The 25396-nt window shown below is 41.0% G+C and overlaps 1 protein-coding gene across 1 annotated transcript in view; it reads left to right on the top strand.

Annotated features, from left to right (window-relative positions):
• LOC128104432 (zinc finger protein 809-like) overlaps window positions 1–25396 on the top strand; it is a 62361-nt gene that overhangs the window by 7265 nt on the left and 29700 nt on the right. Inside the window, 5 exon segments of the mRNA XM_052729337.1 lie at window positions 9316–9442; window positions 12426–12518; window positions 18742–18851; window positions 19399–19732; window positions 19735–20154. Coding sequence (XP_052585297.1) covers window positions 9316–9442; window positions 12426–12518; window positions 18742–18851; window positions 19399–19732; window positions 19735–20154 — 1084 coding nt within the window.

Genomic DNA, 25396 nt, shown 5'->3' with positions numbered 1-25396 from the left:
AAGCTCTGTGATGACAGTTAGGGTATTCACTGATCTGATCACTGGGGTAAGCCAGTTCAGTTCAGGCACCCTCTCCACTATTGCTAGTAGTCCAAGCTGGGGTCATCCTTGGGGATTCCTGGCAACTTCCCTAGCACTGGGTTTCTCTCTATCCCCATTATGTCCCCCTCTATCATAGTATCTCTTTCATTGTTTTCCCACTCCATCCCTGTTCCAGCTCAAATTCCCATTCCCTTATGTTCTCATCCCCTATCTCCTACCCTTCATTGCCCATCCAGTCTACAAAAAGGGAAAAGATCTTCACCAACCCCACATCTGACAGAAGACTAATCTCCAAAATATATAAAGAACTCAAGAAACTAGACATCAAAATAATGAACAATCCAATTAAAAAATGGGCTATAGAGCTTAACAGAATTCTCAAAGGAAGAATTTAAAATGGCCGAAAGACATTTTAGACATCAGGGAAATGCAAATCAAAATGACTCTGAGACACCATCTTACACCTGTCAGAATGGCTAAGATCAAAAGCACTGCAGACAGCTTATGTTGGAGAGGATGTGGAGCAAGGGGAACACTCCTCCACTATTGGTGGGAGTGCAAACTTGTACAGCCACTTTGGAAATCAGTGTGGCGGTTTCTCAGAAAATTGGGAATCAATCTTCCTCAAGACCCAGCTATACCATTCTTGGGCATATACCCAAGAAATGCTCAATCATACCACAGGGACAAATGCTCAACTATGTTCATAGCAGCACTATTTGTAATAGCCAGAACATGGAAACAACCTAGATGCCCCTTACCTGAAGAATGGATAAAGAAAATGTGGTACATATACACAATGGAGTACTACTCAGCAGAGAAAAACAATGACATCATGAAATTTGCAGGCAAATGGATGGAACTAGGAAATATCATCCTGAGTGAAGTAACCCAGACTCAGAAGGACAAACATGGTATGTACCCACTCATAAGTGGATACTAGATATAAAACAAAGGATAACCAGACATCAACCCAAAACTCCAAAGAAGCTAGCTAACAAGGAAGACCCAAAGAGAGATGCATGGATCATCCAGGGAGGGGAAAATAGATGAGATCTCCATGAGTAAACTGGGGATGATTGACACTTATTTTTAAATTACATGTAGGTGTGTCTCTGAGTTAGCATGTGCACATGAGTGCAGTACCAGTGGAGGCCAAAAGAGGGCATCAGCTCTCCTGGAGCTGGCATCACAGGCTGCTGTGGTCAGCCCTCTGTGGGTATTGGGAACTGGACTCAGGTCCTCTGCAAGAGCAGGAAGCACTCCTAACGACTGGGCATCTCTCCAGTCCTAGTGTGTTTTTCAGTCATAAAAGTCACATTTCAGGGTTGGAAGGATGGCTCAGTGGCTAAGTGCCACTAGCTGCTCTTCTAGAGGACCTGAGTTTGATTCCCAACACCCACATGGCAGCTCACAACTGCTGTGACTCCAGTTCCAGGGGATTCAACATGCTCACACAGATGTACATGCAGGTCAAACCAATGCACATAAAAGAAAAATAAATCATTAAAAATCACATTTCTACTCAAAACCCACATGTGAATAAATAAAAAAAAAAAGGAAATATTTTTTTAAAGATCAGAGAGGTGACTCAGCAGATAAAGGTGTTTTCTGTCAGGCCTGATGACTTGAGTTCAATCCCTGGTATCCACATGTAAAGAAAGAACCAACTCAAGCCTCAAGTTGTTCTCTGACCTACACACACACACACACACACACACACACACACACACACACACACACACACATACACGTGCACACAGCCCCTATCCCTGCCACATATAATTAAATGTCATTTATGTATTTCTTAAAAAGAACTTATAAAACACACCCACATGTCTAGTAGCTGCTTATAGGACTACACAGGTAAGGTGCATTATTTTGGAACGTTCTCTTGGACAGCAAGCTCCCCACTGGAGCAAGCCTTTTTACTGCATAGGAAATGCAGCAAAGCTCCAGATGGCAGGGGCTCCTTCAGACTGCCTCTATGCATAAGTTCCATGGAGAGGTCCCTGTTGACTCTGAAGAATGTGTTGGGACGTGTTGGGATGTGTTGGGTAAGTGAGAAGACAGCTTCCATAGCGTCAGACCCACAGAAACTTCAAGGCTGTCACACAGGCTTCATCTGCAGTGTGCCCACTGAAGATCTCAGACCTTCCTACACCATCTGCTGTGATTTGGACAGCAGAGTCCAAGTTTGGTCTCTGAGATCAGTATGTAGGGAGTGATGGGAAAGCAGAGCTTAGCTGGGGTTCTTTGGGGGTCACTGTCCTTGAAAAGACCTAAGGTAGGACTCATGGGATGCTGGTGAGGTCTTACCAGTATAGACTGTAAAAGAATAAGCCTGGTGGATGGAGAGATGGCTCAGTGCTTAAAAGCACTGGCTGCTTTTGGAGAAAACCTGAATTCAGTTCCCAGCACTCATTCTGGGTGGCTCATAACCACATAAAAACTCCAGCTCCAGGGAATCTGATGCCTTCTTCTGGCTTCCACCAGCACTGAGCCCATATGGACCTAGAATGTTGAACCTAGAAGTCTGGCTTAGTCCCCAGGGGGCACTATTGGGAAGTATGGGAGCCTCCAGAGGTGAGGCCAGGAGGAAATTGGGTTATGGGGAGTTCCTCTTTCAGGGTTCAAAGCTTTGGAGATGCTTGATTGCTGCATGGACCTTCCAAAGCCTGAGACACAGGAAACTTTGGCTCATCTCATGTATTATATCAACCTGGGCTGGCGAACACACCTGCCTCAGGAGTTTTGTTATGTGTGGAAAACTAAGTCCACATCTATATATAAATAGCTGCCTTTACCTTGGCTCCTATACATTTCCAGTTTTCAACATCTCTGGTTTTTTGTTTAGGGAACCAAGGATTAAATTTTACAGTTGCTTGTACAAAATTACAGAGTTCTTGAGCGCTCTGAATATTTTGCTCCATAAGATTTTAACAAATATTTCAATAATTGTGTAAAATGCTTTAACTCAGAGAACTGGGAAGAATCCACATTAATTCCACTCTCTCACTTATTGTTGTGAACCCTTGAATAAGAGGACCAAATTCCTGCCCCTAATTTCTATTTAAAGAAAAACTTTCTTACTTAGTCACTGTTCTATTGCTGTGAAGAGACGCCGTGACCATGGCACTTCTTATAAAGAAAGCATTTAATTGGGATCTTTCTTACAGTTCAGAGGTTTAGTTCATTACGGTTATGGCAGAGAGCATGGCAGCACACAGGCAGACATGGTGCTGGAGAATTAGCTAAGAGTTCTACATCTGGATCCACAGGCATCAGGAAGAGAAACTCTGGGCTTGGAATGGCTTTTGAAACTCAAACCCCACCCCCAGTGACATTTCCTCCAACAAGGCCACACCTTCCAACCCTTTCAAGTAGTCCACTCCCTGCTGACCCAGTAGTCAAAGCTATGGGCCTATGGGGGCCATTCTCACTCAAACCACCACACTTACCTTCTCCAATGGTTGAACCCCTCACATTAGACTAGTTGTGGGGGCTCCTGCAGATGCTTCAGCCACACCAGTAGAGGAACTATCTGTAAGAGCTAAGAAGAAAATCTGGTTCATATGAGTTAGTTAGGTAGCCAGACTGGTTCAAACTTCTGACCCAAAGCAGTTTATTTTTAACATATTTAAACACAGTACAATTTCAGAAAAGTTTCCTCATGACATTTATCACAATAAAGTTTAAGGCATGACTACATCAAACTCCTTTGTAAAGTACATGGGACCTCTCATGAGAATGGGCTCTATTGATTGAGAAACAGTTCTCAGGAGTCTGGGGAGTTTGGGTGAGACCTGGTTCTACACAGTAGTGAAGATCACCAGGCTATAAACAACATCCACTCACAACCTTCTCAGTGGGAAAACGGTGTAAATTCCTTCTGTTGAAGAGAAAAGCCTGCTTGTACAACATTCCTGGTGTCTCTAGTGCTATGTGAGCACCAGGACCTTGTGCCTTTCTACAGAATGGAATTAATTTGTATGCAGCTCTTAAGGTCCTAGGTGACCCCAGGACTTAAAAGCACATACTGCTAGCCTGTGGTGGCAGGGTACGCCTTTAATCCTAGCACTAGGGAGGCAGAGATAGGTGGATCTCTGTGAGTTCCAGGCCAACCTGAAACTACACAGAGAAACATGGTCATAAAACAAAGAAAGCATGTACTGCTCTTGCAGAGGGTTTGAGCCGCATTCCTGGCATCCATGTGGGGAGGCTCACAACTGCCTGTACCTTGCAGCCCCAAGAGATTCAAACTCTCTCCTGACAGCTCTTCTGGCAACAATGGGCTACTGCACTCACATACACAAGCACATACACGTGCACTATATTAAAAATAAAATAAATCTTTAAAACACATACACAAAATCACAGCTGTTGCTTCAGCAAGGACAAGAGTTTATTTTGAAACCAAATATGAGTGATCATGATTTTGGAACACTGATTTACTAATTACCCCCAAATTCCATGTTTCAATATGGTAACAATTTCATGAAGCTTTTGTAGTAAAAACCAAACCAATGGGTGGAAGCACTTGAAATACATTGGTGGAAACATCAGGTAGGCAGTTTTCAGGCAAGCAGGGAAGACCTCAAGTATGGATCTCAGACATCATCTGATAAATTCTTAGCCTTTGGTTGCTAGAAGCTTTTGCTCTGGTACATGAATATATTACCAAGGTGTCATTTGGTAGTCATAAGGCTATCAAGTCAGACACAGATGTAGGTAGAGTTTTCCTGCCTGGCCCACAGTCAGGACAAATCTCTCTCACCTGCCAGTCCCACAGCCACTCAGACCCAACCAAGTAAACACAGAGACTTGTATTGGTTAAAAGCTGTATGGCCGTGGCAGGCTTCTTGCTAACTGTTCTTACAGCTTAAATTAATCCATTTCTATAAATCTATGCCTTGCCACATGGCTCGTGGCTTACCGGCACCTTCACATGCTGTTTCTCATCATGGCGGCTGGCAGTGTCTCTCTGACTCAGCCTTCCACTTTCCAGCTTTATTCTCCTCCTTGTCCCGCCTACACTTCCTGCCTAGCCAATGGCCAATCAGTGTTTTATTTATTGACTAATCAGCAACACATTTGCCATACAGAACATCCCACAGCACTTCCCCCCCCCCCTTTTTTTTTTCAAAAAGGAAGGTTTTAACCTTAACAAAATAAAATTACATATAATTTGGGAATTTGGGCATAGCTTCTCTTACTACTTCCTGCTGGAGGGGGGCACTGTATCTTATGGGGAAACAAAGAAAATTTTAGGATTATGGAATAGTCCATGAGGCTGTATCGTCTGAGCCAGATACCTTCAAACCGTTCTGGATGTTGGATCATCTGGGCCATGGTGTCATCGGAGACCTTTCAGGGGGTCTTGGCTGGTCAAACCTGATGTATCTTAATCTGGAACAAATCCATAGCCTCTGGCTTTCTGTGGAAACAAAAGAGACTCTTTTCCAAAGCAACACATCCTTATATCCAAATTTTGAAGTCAAGGTATCTTTAAAATATATATATTGGTTTAACTCAACAGCTTTTACAATCAAACGTTTTTCTGCAGTTAAAAATCCCAAAGACAACACAATCCAGATTCTCTGTGTAATATTCATCTTTACATGGCTTATTTTTTATATTAATTTTACTATCTCTTTAAAGACTTTATTTTTTAAAACTATGTATTTGTTTCTATAACTGTATATATCACCTTTTTTGTCTCTTTCAAGGCTACGTATCTTTTACACACATTGTAAACTATTACATCTGAATCTGTCTTATTGTGAATCTATTGCTTTAAACTGCAGCAGCTGTGGCTGCTGGCTCCGCCCACCTCAGCTTCCCAACATGGCTACGTTTACCACCAGCTCTGGGAGCTATCATGGGTCTATGCTTTTATCTAAGCAGCGTGTAGCCCAGAAACCTCTTTTTCTTGTTTTGTACTAGCAAAGTCTAAATCCACCTTGCAGCTTAATGTGCCACTTGCAGAGGCCTCATTCCCGCCATACTGCAGGTCGAGCGCGCACGCTAGGAACCCACAAGTAGCTCGAACCGGCAGCTGCCGCTCATTTGAGAGAGATAATTAGGAACTGTTTTTAGCTCCGTTTTAGAATCTTTTTTCTCAGTTTTTAGGTGGAAACTCTTGACACCACGTTGGACGCCATTTGTAGCTAGATTTGTCCTGACTGTGGGCCAGGCAGGAAAACTCTAGCTACATCACAGAGTTAAACAAATGCAATATAGACAAAACACACCTTAAAATGTTCTACTACACACAGAGACTGGCAATGACTGGATATTAGGGGAGGGAATGATACCCAAGGAGATTTGTAATTGGACTGTGGAACTGCACCATTCCAACCTTTCCACAATCCAAATTAAAGTTCTAATCAGACAATCAGTTTTCATAGAGGACAAGGTGTAGCCTGGGAGTGGTGGCTAATGCCTTTAATCCCAGCACTTGGGAGGCAGAGGCAAGTCAATCATATGTACACACTGTTAGTATTTAGGCATCTTTATTGGCCTGCCCTTAGGGTCCTAACAGGACATATCCTCAGCTGCAGCCACTAAGAGCACACCCTGTGCGCATGCCCTATGTTTCCTTATAAAAGGCCAGCTCTGTACACCTGCTCTCTCTCTCTCTTTCTCTTTCTTCACTCTTATCCCAAAGGACTGGCATCTGCCCCCTTCTCTGCCCCTTCTCTCCCTCCCCTCAAAAAACCTCCTACATGGGTCCAGTTGTATGGTGTAACTCCTTCCTGCCTTTTTAAAATACAACACATGCACCACATTCATGTCATGCCTGGTGCCTGGGGAGGTCAGAATAGGGTGTTAGATCACCTGGACCAGATGCTACAGGTGGTTGTGGGCCACTGTGTGATTGTTGAAACCAAACCAGGGTCCTCTGAAGGCCAAAGAAGTGCCCTTAACTGCTGAGCCTTGTACTCAGCTCCAAGGATCCATATTTCAAGAGCATTATCTAGTCTGCAATAGATGCTAGGAACAGATCTCACAGCAGTGCAACTCTGGGCATAGATTCTATTATAATGCTGTGCCACCAGCCTGAGTATTTGTATTTTCATCAAGGTTTATGCTTTCACAGATTTGATACTATTTTTATATGGCTGGGCTTATAAATGTCTTCCACTTGAACTTAATAACACAAACCTTACATACATGAATATTATTCCTTGGATTTTGTTTCCATTTGAACTGCATGGAAAGATCTACAGTCCTAGTTTCTTGAATCACTGCATAAATACAGAATACAGTTGTATTGATTTTTTTCTTTCTCAAAAATACAGACTGTGTTTTCTTTTTTTTTTTTGTGGGCAACTTGACACAAGCTATAGTCATCAGGGAAATGGAACCTCAATTGGGAAAATGCCTCCATCAGGTTGTCCTGTGACAAATCTGTGGGGCCTTTTTCTTGACCGATGATTGGTGTGGGAAGGTCCAGCCCATTGTGGATGGAGCCACTCCTGGGCAGGTGGTCTTGGGTTGCACAAAAGAAGCAAACTGCACATACCATAGAGAGGCCAATAACCAGAGCTCTCTGCTTCAGTTCCAGCCATGGTTCCAGCCTTGGCTTCCCTTGATGGTGGACTGTCACCTCTAAGCCAAACAAACCCTTTCCTCCCCAGGTTGTTTTTGGCCAGTTTGTTTGGTTTTATTTTCCTACAGTAATAGAGAAGCTAACTAAGCTGGCGCCCAACGTGGGGCAAGAGTTTCCATCTAAAAACTAAAAAAAAAGATTCTAAAATGGAGCTAAAAACAGTTCCTAATTGTCTCTCTCAAATGAGCGACAGCTGCCGGTTTGAGCTACTGGCGGGTTCCTATCGTACAAGCTCAACCTACAGTATGGCGGGAATGAGGCCTCTACAAGTGACACATTAAGCTACATGGTGGATTTAGCCTTTTCTAGTACAAAACAAAAAAAGAGGTTTCTGGGCTACACGCTGCTTGGATAAAAGCATAGACCCCCGATAGCTCCCAGGGCTGGCGGTAAAGTACCACGCCATGTTGGGAAGCTGAGGTGGGCGGAGCCAGCAGCTACAGCTGCTACAGTTTAAAGCGATAAATTCACAATAAGACAGATTCAGATGTAATAGTTTACAATGTGTGTAAAAGATACGTAGGCTTAAAAGAGACAAACAAGATGATATATAGAGTTATAAAAACAAATACATAGTTTTAAAAAATAAAGTCTTTAAAGAGACAATAAAGGTAATATAAAAAATAAGCCATGTAAAAATGGATATTACACAGAAAATCTGCATTATGTTGTCTTTGAGACTTTTAACTACAGAAAAACATTTGATTGTAAAAACTGTTGAGTTATGCCAAAATACATATTTTAAAGATACCTTGACTTCAAAATTTGGATATAAGGATATGTTACTTTGGAAAGGAGACTCTGCTTTTGTTCCCACAGAAAGCCAAAGGCTATGAATTTGTTCCAGATTAAGATACATCAGGTTTGACCAGCCAAGACCCCCTAAAAGGTCTCTGATGACACCATGGCCCAGATGATCCAACATCCAGAACGGTTTGAAGGCATCTGGCTCAGACGATACAGCCTCATGGACTATTCCATAATCCTAAAATTTTCTTTGTGTCCCCATAAGATACAGCGCCCCCCTCCAGCAGGAAGTAGTAAGAGAAGCTACACCCAAATTCCCAAATTATATGTAATTTTACTTTGTTAAGGTTAAAACCTTCCTTTTTGAAAAAAGAAAAGGGGAAGTGCTGTGGGATGGTCTGTATGTCAAATGTGTTGCTGATTGGTCAATAAATAAATCACTGATTGGTCAGTGGCCAGGCAGGAAGTATAGGTGGGACAAGGAGGAGAAAAAACTGGGAAGTGGAAGGCTGAGTCAGAGAGACACTGCCAGCCGCCATGATGACAAGCCGCATGTGAAGATGCCGGTAAGCCATGAGCCATGTGGCAAGGTATAGATTAATGGAAATGGATTAATTTAAGCTGTAAGAACAGTTAGCAAGAAGCCTGCCACGGCCATACAGTTTGTAACCAATATAAGTCTCTGTGTTTACTTGGTCGGGTCTGAGTAGCTGTGGGACTGGCAGGTGAGAGAGCTTTGTCCTGATTGTGGGCCAGGCAGGAAAAATTTAGCTACACTAAGCCAGAATACAAATTGAGCTGCATCTTCTGTAAGATGCTGTTTAAGTGCACGTCACAGTGAAGACTGAGGTGTCACTTTCTGTTCCCAAGACTTCATGGTGCTTGGGTTGAAGAGACATCTGTCATTACAGGGATCAGTGTCCTTTGAGGATGTAGTGGTGGACTTCACCTGGCAGGAGTGGCAGGACCTGGATGCTGCTCAGAGGACCCTCTACAGGGATGTGATGCTGGAGAACTACAGCAGCCTGGTGTTCGTGGGTGAGTCTGACCCCTCTGTAAATCTAGTAGCAACTCCTTTTTGCTTGGTTGAGAACTAAGAGAATATGCCTAACTGTTGGTAGTAGCTCAATAGACACTTTAGGACAGAAACTTCCATGCATATTTATGTAGGACAATGTGTCTTTGCAATACATTTACTGAGGTGCAATGATTATCTGATGGTAGTTGGTGAGGCTGTGAGCTCAGGTATTCTTTGTATGTGGATCATTTAAAACTTCTCTGACAGCTATTATGAAATACTCAGGTAATTTACCAACTATAAATTCACTGCTGTGCTGCTGAACATTACAGGGTTTTCATTCCTTCCAAAGGCACCCCAGTGGCTATATATATCTTTTTTCTGTGTCTTTGTCCTGTATCTTTTCCACACTCTAGCAACCAGTACTTTACAGCTTTGAGTTAAATTATAGCTTGTAAGCATGATGGGAACATGCCAGGTTTTGTTCCTGTGCCTGTCACATTTTACTTATGTCTTCTGACATTGCTGGGGAGACAGAATAAAAGTTCCATGCATTTTCGTCTCTCCTGATGAATGAATGAGTTTCCTGCAATAGAGAGCAAAGATGAATCTCAAGCAACTCTCACTGAAAACTGCACCTAAGGCAGTGTTTACATCTTTATGCCACAGGAGGATAAGCAGACACATTTCCTCATTGGAATCTGTTGAGTGATTGTGTGAGTCCTGTGAGGGAATGTTACCAGCCCCTTTACCTTCCTGGGAGCCCTAGATATCTGCTCTCTAGTTCTCTTTACCTCATTACCATGACTGCTGGCTAAGGCCTCCTACAGCTCAGCATCACAGCTGCAGCTCATCTCAAACTATTCCATCATTTAAAAAATCCCTCCAGCTGTATCCATGTCACTGTTCATGTGGTTGTGTATATATGCCACATTCTCTTTACCATTTCTTCTGTTGATTATCACCTACTTGATTATACATCCTGGGTTTTATGGACAGTCCTACAGCAATGATGGCAGTGCAAATTTCTCTGCAAAATGTTTCTGTAATCTAAATGTATATACTTATACACACACAAACTCAAGAGTGGAAGAGTATTGCTCTGTAGTATTTCTATATTTTGTTTTGTTTCTTTGAGATAGGTCTCATGTATGCCATACTGAGTTTGGATTTCATATATAGCAGAGTTTGAATTTCTGATCTCAGAACCCAGTATGTGAGACCACTGCTGGCTTATTTGGTTCTTGGGATTGAATCCAGGGCTACTTGAAAACTAGGCAATGCCCCGCCAATGAGCTAAATCTCTATTCCCTGGATCTATTTTTTAAAGAAACATAAACTACATTTCTTTTTTCTCTTTTGGGTAGGTATTGGGGGTGTTCAAGACAGGTTTTTTCTGTGTAGTCCTGGCTGTCTTGGAACTTGCTTTGTAGACCAGTCTGGCCTTGAGCTCACAGAGATCCACCTGCCTCTGCCTCCCATGCATTTCTTATTATCAATACTAATTTATATTTATGCCCATCAGTTTCCTAAATTTCCAATTGATATTTTGTTTTGTTAAGAACTTGTGAACCTTTGTTCACTGGGGACTCAGCAGCTCAACATTACCATTGTCTGTAGAAGCAACCATCTTGTTCAATAAGAAACACAGAACCAATGCAAAGAAGAAAGCCAAGAGGTCAGAGCTAAGAGCTAAGAACCTTACCGTTCCTCTCGTGGTGGTCATACCTCTCCGAAAGAGACCTACTTCCTGTGTGTCTGTCTTCATAAAGACTTTCTGTTCTGCCTTCTCATTGGTTGTAAACCCAACCACATGACCACCTCGTCACTGCCTGTTTGTTCAGACCTCCAGGTCTTCTATGGTTGGTATTGAGATTAAAGGCATGTGTCTCCAATGCTGGATGTATCCTTGAACACACAGAGATTTACCTAGCTCTGCCTACCAAGTGCTGGGATTAAAGACGTGCACCACCACCACCCAGCTTCTGCGATGGCTTGCTATTAGCTCTGACCCCTGGGCAACTTTATTTATTAACATACAAATAAAATCATGTTTCAGTACAAATAAAATGTCACCATAATTGTCTGGGTCAACTTTTACAGTCATTCTAGTAGCCATGTGCAAGGTCACAGTTGAGAACTCCAGGAAAATTTATGGGTGGTTCTTTTTAAGGCCACTTTCCATGTCTAGGATGTCCTAAGTAGCATTTAGTTGGGTTTTTTGTTTGTTTGTTTTTGTTTTTTTGTTTGTGTTTACTCTTATGTTAACCAGCCACCCAGCTCCCAAATAATCACATGAGACTTATTCTTACTTATGAATGCCCAGCCTTAGCTTGACTTACTTCTACCTAGCTTTTCTTAACTTAAATTATCCCGTCTACCTTTTGCCTTTATTTATTCTATATTCTTTTCTTTCCTTCTTACTCCTTGGCTGGTTGTGTGGATGGGTAGTGGTCCCTGACATCTTCCTCTTCTTCTCCTGCTCTCATTCTTCTCTCTTCTGTCTTCTCAGCCTAAATTTCTCCTCTTATTTACTCTCCCTGAATGCCAGCCCTGCCTATCCTTTTTACTGCCTAGCTATTGACTGTTCAGCTCTTTATTAGATCAATCAGGTGTTTTAGGTAAGCAAAGTAAAACAGCTTCACAGAGTTAAACAAATGCAACATAAAAAAATGCAACACATCTTTGCATCATTAAACAAATATTCTACAGCATAAACGAATATAACATATGTTAAATAATATTCAACAACAACGTTGTCTTTCCAATTTCTTCTCTTTGTCTCTTCTTGTCATCTGCTTATTGAAATTTTAAAAATTATTTTGTGTAATTTATTGTGCCACTTGAGAGTAATATTCCAAAGAGTGAAGAACATGAGTGTAAACTAACAAATTTGAATGCACCCACCATAGCCAAATCAACAATGGGATTGTCTTTCTTCAGTGGACTTAGCACCACTTAATGATGAAACTTAATCATTTCTCTATGATTCCCCATTTGCAGGGCACTGCACAACCAAACCTGAGTTGATCTTCAAGTTGGAGCATGAATTTGGGCCTTGGAGTAAAGCAGAAGCCTCAGTCTGGAATTTCCCAGGTCTGTGAATGTATACTGGGCAAAGAAGATGAACCAGAAGAGAGGTCATTGGGTGTTGGTCATAGTATGCTGTTTTCACCAGTCCTGAAGACAGTTGGTAATATGAACCAGATACACAGCATTTGTGGTCCTTAGAGAGTTTCCCTGTCAAGCCATTTTGCTGATTCTGTTTTTGTTTTTATTTTTGTTTGATGGTTTGGTTTGTTGGTCGGTTTTTCAGGACAGTATTTCATTGTGTAACAACCCTACCTGTCCTGGATCTCACTCTGTAGACCAGGCTGACCTTGAACTCCCAGAGATCTGCCTGCCTCTGACTCCTGAGTGCTAGGTTTAAAGGCATGCACCACCACTGCTCAGTGAAATATATATACATATATTTTTTGACAAAAATCCCATCCCTGTTTATATCTTAGGCAAATTTTGTAACTTTAAGCAATTCTCAGTTGTGCTTCCTCATTGTTTTTGTAATAGGTTTTCTTTTTACTGTTAACAAAGTAGATTTTTATTATGTGTTTGTTTACATATTCATTAGATGCTTGGTTTTCACACACCTGTTAGCAGCTGTCAATGTAATCATGGTAACACCAAGGGTAATGGCACCAGTACATCTTTACAGAGCTCTGACTCAGAAGAGAAGAGTGAAGACAGAGTCTGTCATGGTTTACCATATTAATGAGCTCAGATCAATGATGAAGCAAGTGCTTTCAAGGATGTTTACCAGGAAGAGATTAAAAAATACTTGTGGAGGACTGTGGGAGTTCAGCTCCCACTCTCCCCGCCACTTTCTAGGATTATTAGGAGGAGGTGAGAGAGATAAAAAAAATATTAGTTAGAAAGAGAGACCTAGCTGTCAAGAAGAAAGACAGAAATATAGGATAGCTTCAGGAGGGTGTGGATCAATACCCAGTAGCCTCAAAGGTTTATTCAAAGGCTTTTTATAACATGCCAAGGGGAGAGGCAAAAGATCTCCCCCTTGCAAAATCAATGCATACTGTACAACCAAATGTAGACCCTTCCAAAAACCTGGTAAACATGCCCGTGGCCAAATCATCTTTTTACGCAGCCCTGCTGGGTAAAACAAGCTCAGATTCTCTGACCCTGAGTAATTTGGGCCTCCACAAATTCTCCCTTCTTAATAATACAGAGCTTAACTCTACGCAGCTCTGAATCAGGTTTTCCACTAAGAGCTTTCAAATAGCTGGAATAATTGTAACAATACTCCTGCTCCTTATGGCTACTATGCCTCCTAGTAAAGGAATAGAGGATGGCAAAGATGGAATAGCCTTTTTGAAATGGTATAAGATGTCTATAGCATTCTTAGCTACAGCAAGCCCTTTATTTAAAATCAATAAACTCTGTATACAGCCTCATCAAATAAATCAATAAACTCCTGATGCAACTGCACCAATACTAAAGACTCCTTAGCATCACCAAACCATTGTTCATCAATATCAATAGCTTAACATAATTCTGGCATAAAAATTCCTATACATAATTACAATTCTCACAAACTTACATCCAAAAGCAAACTCTAAATAGAGCTATTTACACTTTACAAACTTTACCAAACATCCAAAAGCAATTTTTAATAGAACTATACAAAACGTAGGGTATATTAGCATAAGTTAACATTAACCTACTAAAGTGTCAAGAAAATACATTTTTTTCAAAATTAAAGAGACTGAGGAATATTAACTCCCCATTTTCTCTATAATTTTTTAAACTGCATCTTGAGCTTGGTTAGAAAAAAAACCCAAACTTCTCAATTTCTACACAAAACCAGTTCCATTTTTTACACAAACAGTTCCATTTCTACACAAACTCAGTTCGTGAATCACCACAGTTAATAAAGTATGTATGCATACACAAAACAGTTCATAAGTCATAACAGCTGATAGAATCTATATGCATATGTAAAGTCAAAATTGACCCATTGCAATTGAATCACTCCTGTCCATCTCATTTCTTAAGTCTAAAAAGTTCAAAAAGACAGTTCTGGTACCAGTCTTAAAGTTCCATTGAAAGCTCTCTGATACCAGTCTTAAAGTTCCAAATATGAAGAAACCCACAACCAAAATTTTTTGCACTTCCCCTGAATGCAGCAATTCAGCTCAAACCAGCATCTCTGTAACTTTCACTCTTAGCTACAGCTGTACTTTGCAGTCCATAGCCTTCCCTTAGGAAATTTTGATCCAAGGCTAAACTTGTTTGCTCCACAATAGCTGGCTGGTGCAGAGTGCTCTCAAAAGAGACCTTCTTATAGCCAGCAAACAGGAACTGCACAGCTTTGGCTGCTTGCTCAAATAGCAGCAAAGCCTTTGTCCCAATCTGCTTTTTTTTTTTTTATTTACAGTTTTGGTCTTAGGGCTTAGGGCTCTCAGCTGCCTCTTGCCTCTGAGGTTAAGTAAGGTTTTCTCAGATGCTATGAGTTACCACTCTCATTCAGCAACCTGGTCTGGGGAGGAAACCCAGCCACGACTAGTCACAGCCAATGCACCCAGCTGTGTTACCTGCCTTGCCAAGGGTCTTGCTCTGTGCAATGCTTACACGCTGCTGCTAGGGTCTCAATCCCTGTACATTTTATTGTGGGGAGGATTTCAATACCTCTGCTGCTCTTTCCACACCAGGGCTCATTCCACCCTGGCGTTCTGTCAGCCAGCATCTTCCCTTGGGTCCCGCACCAGCTTCTGCCAGTTATACCCTTAGGGATGCTGCCTGGCCTCTGCAGGGACCCTGCTGTCCTTGGAACACTCTCAAACTTGAAGGTGCCTGCTCCCTGACCCTCCTGGTGCATGCCCTGCATCTTCCTCTGGAGGCTTTGTCTCTCACACAGCTGCCACAGCACCCTGTGCTCTCATTCTCTCGCTACTCATGTGGCTTCGCTCTAGTCACTGGGGCCTAAAGTCTCTGCTTCACTCTCCAAGCCACAGCCACTGCCTGCCATTGGCCTCTCCCACCAAGTCTCTGCTGGACTTGTCAAGGTTGCACATAACATCAGGTCATAGACATGGCTGGCTCATGGCACTCTCCTCCATGGCTCTTTTGCGGTGGAAAGTGTGCAGACCCCTGCTTCTTGCTGCTTACAATGGAGGCTTCTGAAGCTACTCAGACTGCTAAGTTCACTGTGGCTGCTAGTTCTTGGATGCTGCTTTCTGCACCCCAGGTCTTGTCCGTACTCAGGGAGGGGGAACTACCCCCTTAATATAAGTTACTTTATATTAAACCTTCACCGTATTCCTAGACCTAAAGCCTATATTCTCCCTCAATATACCTAAGCCTACACAATATCCTTATACCTAAAGCCTATATTACCCTAATATACCTAAGCCTACATTTCTCAAACTAAACTTGTAACTTACTTTATTAGAGAGAAAGACACAGAAACAGAGACAGAGAGAGATACTTATTGCAGCCTAACTTTAACTACTTGCTTCAGCTTAACTTGAACTACTCTGCTTTATATTTAGAATTTTACTCCTGTAGAATAGAATGCCACTGACTCAAATTAATTCATTAATTCATTACCAGGCATGCTCCCCCCTCGCAGTTCCTTCTTCTCTCTTATCCTTTGTACCTAAGTCCCTGTTGAGCCACCACCTGTGGGGTCCTTGGGAGTTCAGCTCCCACTTTTCCTACCTATTCTAGGGTTCTTAGGAAGAGGAGGAAAGGATAAAAAGAGAGACCTAGCCAACGAGAAGAAAAACAAGAACACAGAATAGCTTTGGGAGGGCCTGGATCAATACCCAATAGCCTCAAAGGTTTATTCATAAGGCTGTTTATAACATGCCAGGGGGAGCAGCAAAAGACCTCCCCCTTGCAAGATCAAAGCACACCATACAGCCAAGTGTAGACTCTTCCAAACACCTGTTAAACATGCTTGTAGGCAAATCATCTCTTAATGCAGCCCTGCTGGGTAAAGCAAGCTCACATTCTCTGACCCTTAGTAATTTGGGCCTCCACAAATACTTGGTTTCAATTTTAGAAGGCACCAAGTGAGCTTACTAAGTGTTCATTCATTTATTTTAATTGAACTTTGAAGTGACCGTTTTCAAATCATACATAGGTGGTTATAAATTAAAGTCCTGGTAATGATCATGATTGGAATTAAGACACAAATCAGAAAATTCCTAGGCTCAGGTGTATTGAGTATATTTATTATTATTTTCCAAATTTAATATCTGATATATAAGTGGATATAAATTAAAAATGAGCTGCCAAAATGATTCAGCTTCTCTTCAAGAAGCCCAATGACTTGAATTTGATCCATAGGATCCATAAGGTGGAAGGAAAGAACTGATTACCACAATTGTCCTCTGGCCCCCACCCATGTGCTATGATGAGGGAAACCAGCTCCCTCTTATTCCCCCAAGGTACTCTTGAGCAGGGAGAAATGTGGAATTTGTAGATAGAAGTATATATAGAGAGACAGACAGAAAACACAGGATATCTTCATGAGGGCCTGGGTCTGAACCCATCAGCCCCTTCTGTCTCTACTAAAGGGCTTTTTAAAAGAATGCCAAGGGGTGGAGCAAAAGACCTCCCCCCAGCACAGCCAAGTGCAGACCATTCCAGATACCTGGTGACCATGCACATGGTCTAGCCATCCCCTAATGCAACCCTTCTGGGTAAAGCAAGCTCAGATCTCACTGGGAAACCTTTGTGGGCTCCCACACTATGGCATGCATGTGCCCACACTCTCCTAAGATAAAGTGATTTAAAAAACTAAAAGTAAGTTATAAACACTTGATAGTGATTGTGATGAGACTTGTGGTACTATTTGGAAATCGTGGGTTAAAAAAAATTTGATCACAGTTATAAGAAAATGAGGAAAGAGAGGAACAGAGGCTTAAGAATAAGATGAAAAATCAGATTAGCCATGCTCTGATGTCAATGATTAGAGTTAGAGTAAAGGAGACGAGATGTATTCACAGGAAAGGAGGAGCATGAGGGACCATAAAAACAGGTGGCAGGACAGGGAAAACGGGATGCAGAAATGGCTGGTGGTTCAGAGCATGTAATTCTCTTCTAGGGAGCCTGAATTCAATTCCCAGCACCCACATCAGGTGGCTCATAACCACCTGTAATTCCACGTTTAGGGTCAGATGTCTTCTGACCTCTTTTGACTCCTCCACGTGAGCACACACACACACACACACACACACACACACACACACACACACACACACACACAGACACAGAGAGAGAGACAGAGACAGAAACAGAGATAGAGAGAGACAGACAAAGAGAGGGAAACTAAAAATAAAGATTGAACAACAACAATAACAACAACAAAATCAAAAAAGAAAACCCGGAAAGGCTAGCTTCATTGGTGAGCTCTCCTTTTGAGGGTAGGAGAACCAAAGTTACAACTATAGATAGACCTAAAATTTGCAGAGACTAGCATTTCTCAGTACAGGTGATAACAGTGGTTCTGACCACTGAATCAAGCAGCGTGTTTTTCTCTATAATTGCAGAATGGCCTTGGAGAAGAAATTGGTTGCATATAACCACATCTCTTGAATTCTAAAAGCAGATATCTCATACTCTAGGAACCTAAAAATGAATCATCACACATTAGGGAGGCCATGGACACTGACAGTTCCTATGCAGAGGGTTGCTGTTCATTTTTCTTTTTCACATGAACAGGTATAGGAACAGAAAGTGCAGAAGCACTGAGGAAAATACTCGAGGCACTGGAGGTATGTAGGGTTCGACAAGTCTCACTGTGGAGGCCTGAGTTTGATACCCAGAATATCCTTAATTGCTCTTCCAATTTATCCATTAAAGTCTCTTGCCAGCTCCCTCTAGGGTTCTTCTGTTTCTGCTTTCTGAGCCTAGAATTACCAACATTTAATCTAGCCCACCTGGATAATGGAATCTGAACTCCAGTTCTCATGCATACATGACCAGCATTTGATTAAGCCACTGAGCCATCCCCCAGCCAGTTATATAATTCATTTAAGAATAAATTGTCAGCCAGGTGGTGGTGGTGCACACCTTTAAGCCCAGCACTTGAAAGACAGAGGAAGTCAGATCTCTGTAAGCTCCAGGAGTTCCAGGACAGCCAGGGCTACACAGAAAGACCCTGTCTCAAAACAAATGAAAGAATAAATTGTCCTAGCCAATGTTGCCATAAAATTTACATGAGGAAACTAAGGCACTATATGTTTAAATTAATAAACAATATGGTTATTCATGGATGATATTTTTCATATTATTTTAGATGTTCAAAAAGTATGTGTCCCGGTTGAGACCATCCAAGAAAATGAAGAGAGACAGTGGTGTGAAGTGAAGACCACCAGCAGCGATATACCAAATAAAAAGATGGCTGAAGTAAGTACAATTTTTAATGTGGACTCAGACAACTTTTCATCCGAACAAGAAGAGTGGAACTGTTTGGGAGGTTTCCTTTTAATTTCTCTCAGGTCAGAATGCACTACTTCTCTATGCTGAGCCCTATACCATTCAGGCTGGAGAAGAACCTGATGATGTAACTGGGAAACTCCTCCCATATTCTATATATCTTAGTCTCTATAACAAGAGTAAAAGAGAATCCTGCTGTATTCAAAATATTCCACTAGGAATATCTTTCTGTACAAAGGTAATATTCAATAAAGGAATGTCATATTCAAGAGACCTCTAGTTATCTCAGGGAACATTTCAAATCCTTTGTTAAATAGCACTTATTGCTCAAGACACAGTTCATTTAGGATGAAACGCATCAGATGAAAAGTCAGCAAATAAAAGTACACAGATGAAAAAATCTGTAACTATACTGTTCATGAGCTTTCATGTGAAAAAAAATCACACATCACAAAACACTAGGAAGCCATGTTAGGACAATGTGTACAATGAATAAAAAAAATTATTCTTTCTTAAGGCACAACTAAAGGTTCAACGGAAAATCCAGCAAGGGGAAAAAACAGATTCATGTGTCAAAACACACTGCCACAGGCCACAGCACAAGAAGAGCCACACACGTGGGAAACACTGTGAATGTAGGCACTGTTGTGAAGTTTCCCATGAGAAGTCAGTGCTCACAGAACAGCAGAGAACTCAAACTAAAGAGAAGACCTATGAGTGCAAAGAATGCAGGAAGGGTTTCTACCACAAGTCACACCTCTTTCGACATCAGAAAATTCACACGGGAGAGAAGCCCTATGGATGTGAAGAATGCCCAAAAGCCTTCTACCACAAGTGCTATCTCATCCAACACCAGAGAAACCCTATGAATGTGAAGAATGTAAGAAAGCCTTCTGCTGTAAGTGGCTTCTAACTTTACATCAGAGAACTCACACAGGAGTGAAGCCTTTTGGATGTAAAGAGTGCAGGAAAGCCTTCTTCTACAAGTCCCACCTCACTCGACATCAGAGAACCCATTCGGGTGAGAAGCCCTATGAATGTGGCGAATGCAAGAAAGCTTTTTGGCAGAAATCAAACCTTACTGCACACCAGAGAATTCATACCGGTGAGAAGCCCTATGAATGTAAAGTGTGCAAGAATGCTTTCTACAACAAGTCAAACCTCACTTTGCATCAGCGAATTCACACAGGTGAGAAGGCTTATGAATGTAAAGAGTGCTGGAAAGCCTTCTACAGCAAGTCAAAACTCAGTCGACATCAGGCAACTCATACAGGTGAGGATTCTTATTAATGTAAACAATGCAGAAAAGCTTCTCCATGGAAGTCACTTCTCTCTCAAAATCAGATTTCATTCAAGTGAGAAACCCTAAGAGTATAAGTATCATAGGGAAAGTTTGTAGTTTAAATCAGCCCCCTGTGCACCTCACCAAACTCAGATAGGTAAACTCTGGGAACATAAAGAATGTATGGGACATTTGTTTTCTCTCTCTCTGTCCTCTCTCTATATGAGTGACTCATATGGAAAACTCTGGATAATGCATGAAACCTGCTATATACTGCTAGTCTTCACTTGAAATTAGAGAATATGCTGGTGAGACTGATGGACATCAAGAATGTTTGAAAATGTTCTTCCACAAGTCAGGTCTTAACTCTAGGGACCACATACTAGTGCAACATACCAGGACTGTACAAATATAGGAAGGATTTCTACCCAAGTAGCTTCTTTCTGCATAAGCAACTCATACATATGAAATGTCATATGAATTTAAGGGCTGTAAGAAAGTTTGTATAATTAGTGAAGCCTCAGTTGACTTCAAGATATACAAAGAGGCTAGTAACCCTATGAATTTAATGACTGTGAGAAGGTTTTCTAACATAAAACATTGTCACAGTTATTAAAAACTCATACAGATGGGGGATTCACTGAGTAAAAACCAGAAAACACCCAGAAGAAGAATTGAGATCTCAAACTATGAGATTATACACAGAGTATATACAGATGTGAGAGTAAATGCACAACAGATAATTTACCCAGTTCATACAGGGTTACTTGCTTCTTATCTTACCCTGTTTGGGGGCTGGTGCACAAGTTCGATACAGTGTAGGGCTCTAAAGCTAGTCTGAGCATCAGAGCAGAGGACTGTGACTCAGAATTCCATGCTAAGTGGTTGATGAGGAGCCTCTGATTCTCAGGTGGTGGTGGTAGGGGTCTTGCATTCCAGAAAATGGATGTGTGAATTTAGAACTTGGGTAAGGTGAGAGGCCCTTTTAGTTAATGTTTATGCAGCATACTGGTTGTATCACTGATAGTTTCCAACAGCTTGGAAACCATAGCCTTGGTCCTGTATGCAGAATCAGTTATGAGGATGGAGAAAAATACAGCTGCAAATGGGAATGACCTATACAGTGTCTGGTCTGGGTTCTAACAAATGTGTCTAATCTGTTACTTGTCTGTCAGCACAAAACAACAAAAGTGATAGAGTGCAAGTTTATGATATAGAAAAATATGCTTCATATGTACATGAATGTATCAGGATTCATATTTGTTATTCTATAAATATAAAGATTTTAGAATAGGCATTTAGCCATACTTATATAATGGCAAACATCAAATCACTTAAAGAATCAGGGCCATTGAGTTAACTCATCAGGTAAGGTGCTTGCTGTGAAGATTGACCACATAAGTTAATTCCTTGGACCCGTGTGACAGAAGATAAGCAAATCACAAAAGCTGCATTTTAATCTATACATGCATACATGCATGCTCTCACATCTGTGCACACACTACATAAATCAAAATGAAAAATAAAGAAAATGATAGCATTTATGTAGCTGGGCATGTACTCAGTTAAAGTTTACTTACAAAGTTTGTGTTGCTTGTCTCTAGGCCAGTGATGCCCAATGGGGTTAAGGCATTTGTTACCAAGGCAGACCACCTGAGTTCAATCCTCAGGGCCCATGTGGTATAAGGACAGAACTATTTCTCCACATGTACATCATAGTATGGGCATGCATATAACATATACTGGCAAACACACACACTACATAAATTTTTTAAGTTTCCTACATGACATTTTTTTGTTTTCATTGAACATTTATGCATGGTATTCAATTATTTGTAGATATAAGCAGCCATGCAAGAAATTGCACCAAATTTAGAATGTGTCATTGGGCAATTTCAGCCCCCAACCCAAAAAATAATTCCACCAGTGGTGGTGATGCATGCCTTTAATTCCAGCACCCAGGAGGCAGAAACAGGTGAATTGCTGAGTTCCAGGCCAGCCTGGTCTACAAATGAGTACCAGGACACGCAGGGATATATAGAGAAACCCTGTCCCAGAAAAAAAATTCCTAGTGGTTATTTTTAATGAAGGTATCTATCTAAAGCCCCACTGTTTTGGTATTTATATTGTAGTTGAAGCTATTCTAATATTCGTGTTCCTCCTCTGTTGAGACCTGCCAGTGCCCGGTGCCCATGCAATTCAAGATTAAACAGAACCAGGGAACTCAAAGCTAAGCTGCTCAAGAGTCCCTTTGCTGACATTCTGTGATGCTTTTATTCTAGATAGCTCAGAGTTCAAAGCAGGGACAGAGAAGCAATGAAAAACACAGATAGTATTTCTCATCACTGTCACCAGATGTGCTCAGATCTCTTGGCCAAATGAGGGCTGTTTGCTTAATGCCCTTGAATGCTCTAAGCTGCATTGCTAATGGGGGTGAGGGAATCTTGCCTAAGGCAGGCAGACCCCTTCCTCCCAGGGGAGCAAAAAGCAGGGAAGTCTTATTATATTCAGTCTACATGTCACCCTTTTCCTGTGAACTCATTAAGAGCAATAAAAAGTTTATATTGATGAGTGAGATAATACGTGCAGTTCATGAAGCATTGAAAACACAGGTTAGATTAAACCAAAGCTATAATAGCTGCTCAAGCTCCCTGAGGCCAGCTCCACCAAGAGAAGGTCATTATTTTATTGATCTCTCAAAAGTTGATCCAACTGTTGAGGGACCAAGTGAGAATCACCTGTAATATTAAAGAACACATACCAGGAGACTGTGTCTTTTAGCAGTAAATACTTAATGGCAGCTCAGGTTTGGTAAAACAGTTGCTCAAAGTTCCTTCATTTTTGCATTTAATTCTCCAAAGACAGTAGCCATGGCACTGGCAGTTTTGCTGAAGATACAAACTAGTTGGGAGATGTCACGCTGAAGGCACTGTCAGTCCCGGTGCTGGAAGCAGAACAGAGGCTCTGCCTGCGGTTTGCCTCATCCTTAGTTATTGCAGTTTGTTATGGCACATCGATCACAAACTTCCAGCAGTTCTGGGTATGTTATCTAGAAATGGCAAGAGTGCAGGAATCCTGCTTGTAGAACAATATCCCAAGACTGGCGAACAGTGCCTGAAAGTCTGGTTGATTAAATAAACAGGCCCATCCAGAAGGCAAAGCTTTATCTGACAGTAAAAATATATTTCTTTCTACAGTATAGTTAGGGGTACATAGTTAGTACATACAGTACATAAGCAATGAGGACCCCCCCATCAAAAACCAAATGGGTGAGGCTGGGTTAAATATCATAACTAAATCACCCTGTGTAGTGACATTGTCATATATGCCTGGAAATGAAAGAGCTGTCACACTGAAAACATGTTCCTCATGATGTTAGCTGTCACTCATGTTTGCACTGTACAAGGGAGTTGTCAACCATCTGTCTCTATTATTGGTTCAGCTGTCATTTACCTGGTGACATTAACATAGTCATCATAGTTTGCTGACAATCCAACCAGGTGTTTTAAAGTAGATGATGAACAGATTTTCCCTCCTGAACACAAAAGGAGGTTTTGTTCATGGTATCTATAGCCAGTTTAACCCAAAAATGTTGTTGATTGGGAGTAAGTGGGTCCAAGTATGTCTACTTTTAAAGTCACATTAGCATAAAAAGTATTCAGATTGCTCTCCTTAAGTTTTGCACAAGTATAATTCCCTGTATATAAGATAGATATGACAAATGTTGAGCCAGAAAAAATATCAAAGAGTTAGGGCTGTTTTCACTTTGCCTAATAATAGCCATTTCTAAAAGTGGTAATGAAACTGTAAAATATTAAGAATCAGTCACAGGATTAAGTGGGGTGAATCATACTTTAGAAATATCTGTAGAGCATACAGCTCATTTTGTTGTGTTGACAAAAAGGCATTTGTGAAATCTCTATGGATGGTCCAGCCCTGGCTGCCCTTCTGTGACTGGTACCCATCAGTGAAGTAGGTAGAAGCTCTCTCCCTCAAGGGGCAAAATGTGAAAGACTTTGGGAACTATCCACACAGTGGATTTAAAAAGGGCAATAGTTTACTTTAAGCATAACTGTGAAAACATATACAAGAGACTATATAGAGGGAGATAGAAATTGTTCTCTCCCTCCAATATTGTCTCTGTAATTGAATTACATTTGTATTTAACACAACTATAAACAATTCTGGGCCCCTAAAGACATTTGATGATTTATGAAATAATCATTAACTTTTATATTTTAATTATCTTTGTTTTACAATGAATTAGTAACTCTTGTAAGACTAGGATTTTATAAATTAAGGTAGTTTATCCTTGTTAAGATGTTGAGCCTTAAAAATTATTGTAGTCGAACTTTTTCATCAGACGGTCAGTTCCCCAATAATAACTTGGAGACTTACTATTAATTATGAAAACTTGGCCAATAGCTTAGTCTTGTTTCTAACTGGCTCTTGTAACTTAAATTGACCAATTTCTATTAATTTACATGCTGCCATGTAGCTCATGGCTTGTTACATCATCTCCTACATGTCATGCTTCCTTCACTGGCAACTCCCCCTTTTTCCCTTGAAAATCCTGCCTAGCTATTGGCCATTTAGTTTTTATTAAACACAGTCACAAGGACATATCTTCACATGGTGTAAATGAATAGTCCACAACAAATTATCATTTTTGAGTTGAAGCTCTTTTAGTACCAAATAAACATTAAACCATAAATACAATTCGTAGTAACTGGGAACAACCTCTCTTAATCTTTCTATAGTGTATTTTTTTTACAAGATCTAAGTTAATTTAATCAATGTTTTATATTAGGTAGCTTATTTTATCACAAAGCATATACTTACAAGAGAGAACTGCAAGATTGCTTTTCATGAGGAGACATTTATAATAATAAAAAGGTGTGCAACTAATCTTTACCGTAACTTTTGTGATGACTTTTTTTTATATGGGTAAAGCTTAACAAAGTTAGCAAAGATATAGTGATTAGCTTGATTTGACATACATTTTAAAATCGGTTTTTGTTACTGTGGCTAGATCATCATAACATTAGGAAACTACAGGTCTTAATCCTCAAATATATATCATCCGTGAGATCCATCTGCTGTAACTTTTGGGAACTTACACAGTCCTGCTGCTTGGCTTTAAGCTTCTTGGGTTTTGTTTTCCTCTGTTAGATTTCTTTTTTTAGGACAAAATTGTTTTATCATACCAAATCCATCTCTATCCCAAATGCTC

This window comes from Peromyscus californicus, unplaced genomic scaffold (genome assembly GCF_007827085.1).
Source record: "Peromyscus californicus insignis strain IS unplaced genomic scaffold, ASM782708v3 Scaffold_8__1_contigs__length_139910024, whole genome shotgun sequence".
NCBI classification, from domain to species: domain Eukaryota; kingdom Metazoa; phylum Chordata; class Mammalia; order Rodentia; family Cricetidae; genus Peromyscus; species Peromyscus californicus.
Note: the sequence above shows the minus strand (reverse complement) of the source record. Positions and strands in the feature narration are given on the sequence as shown.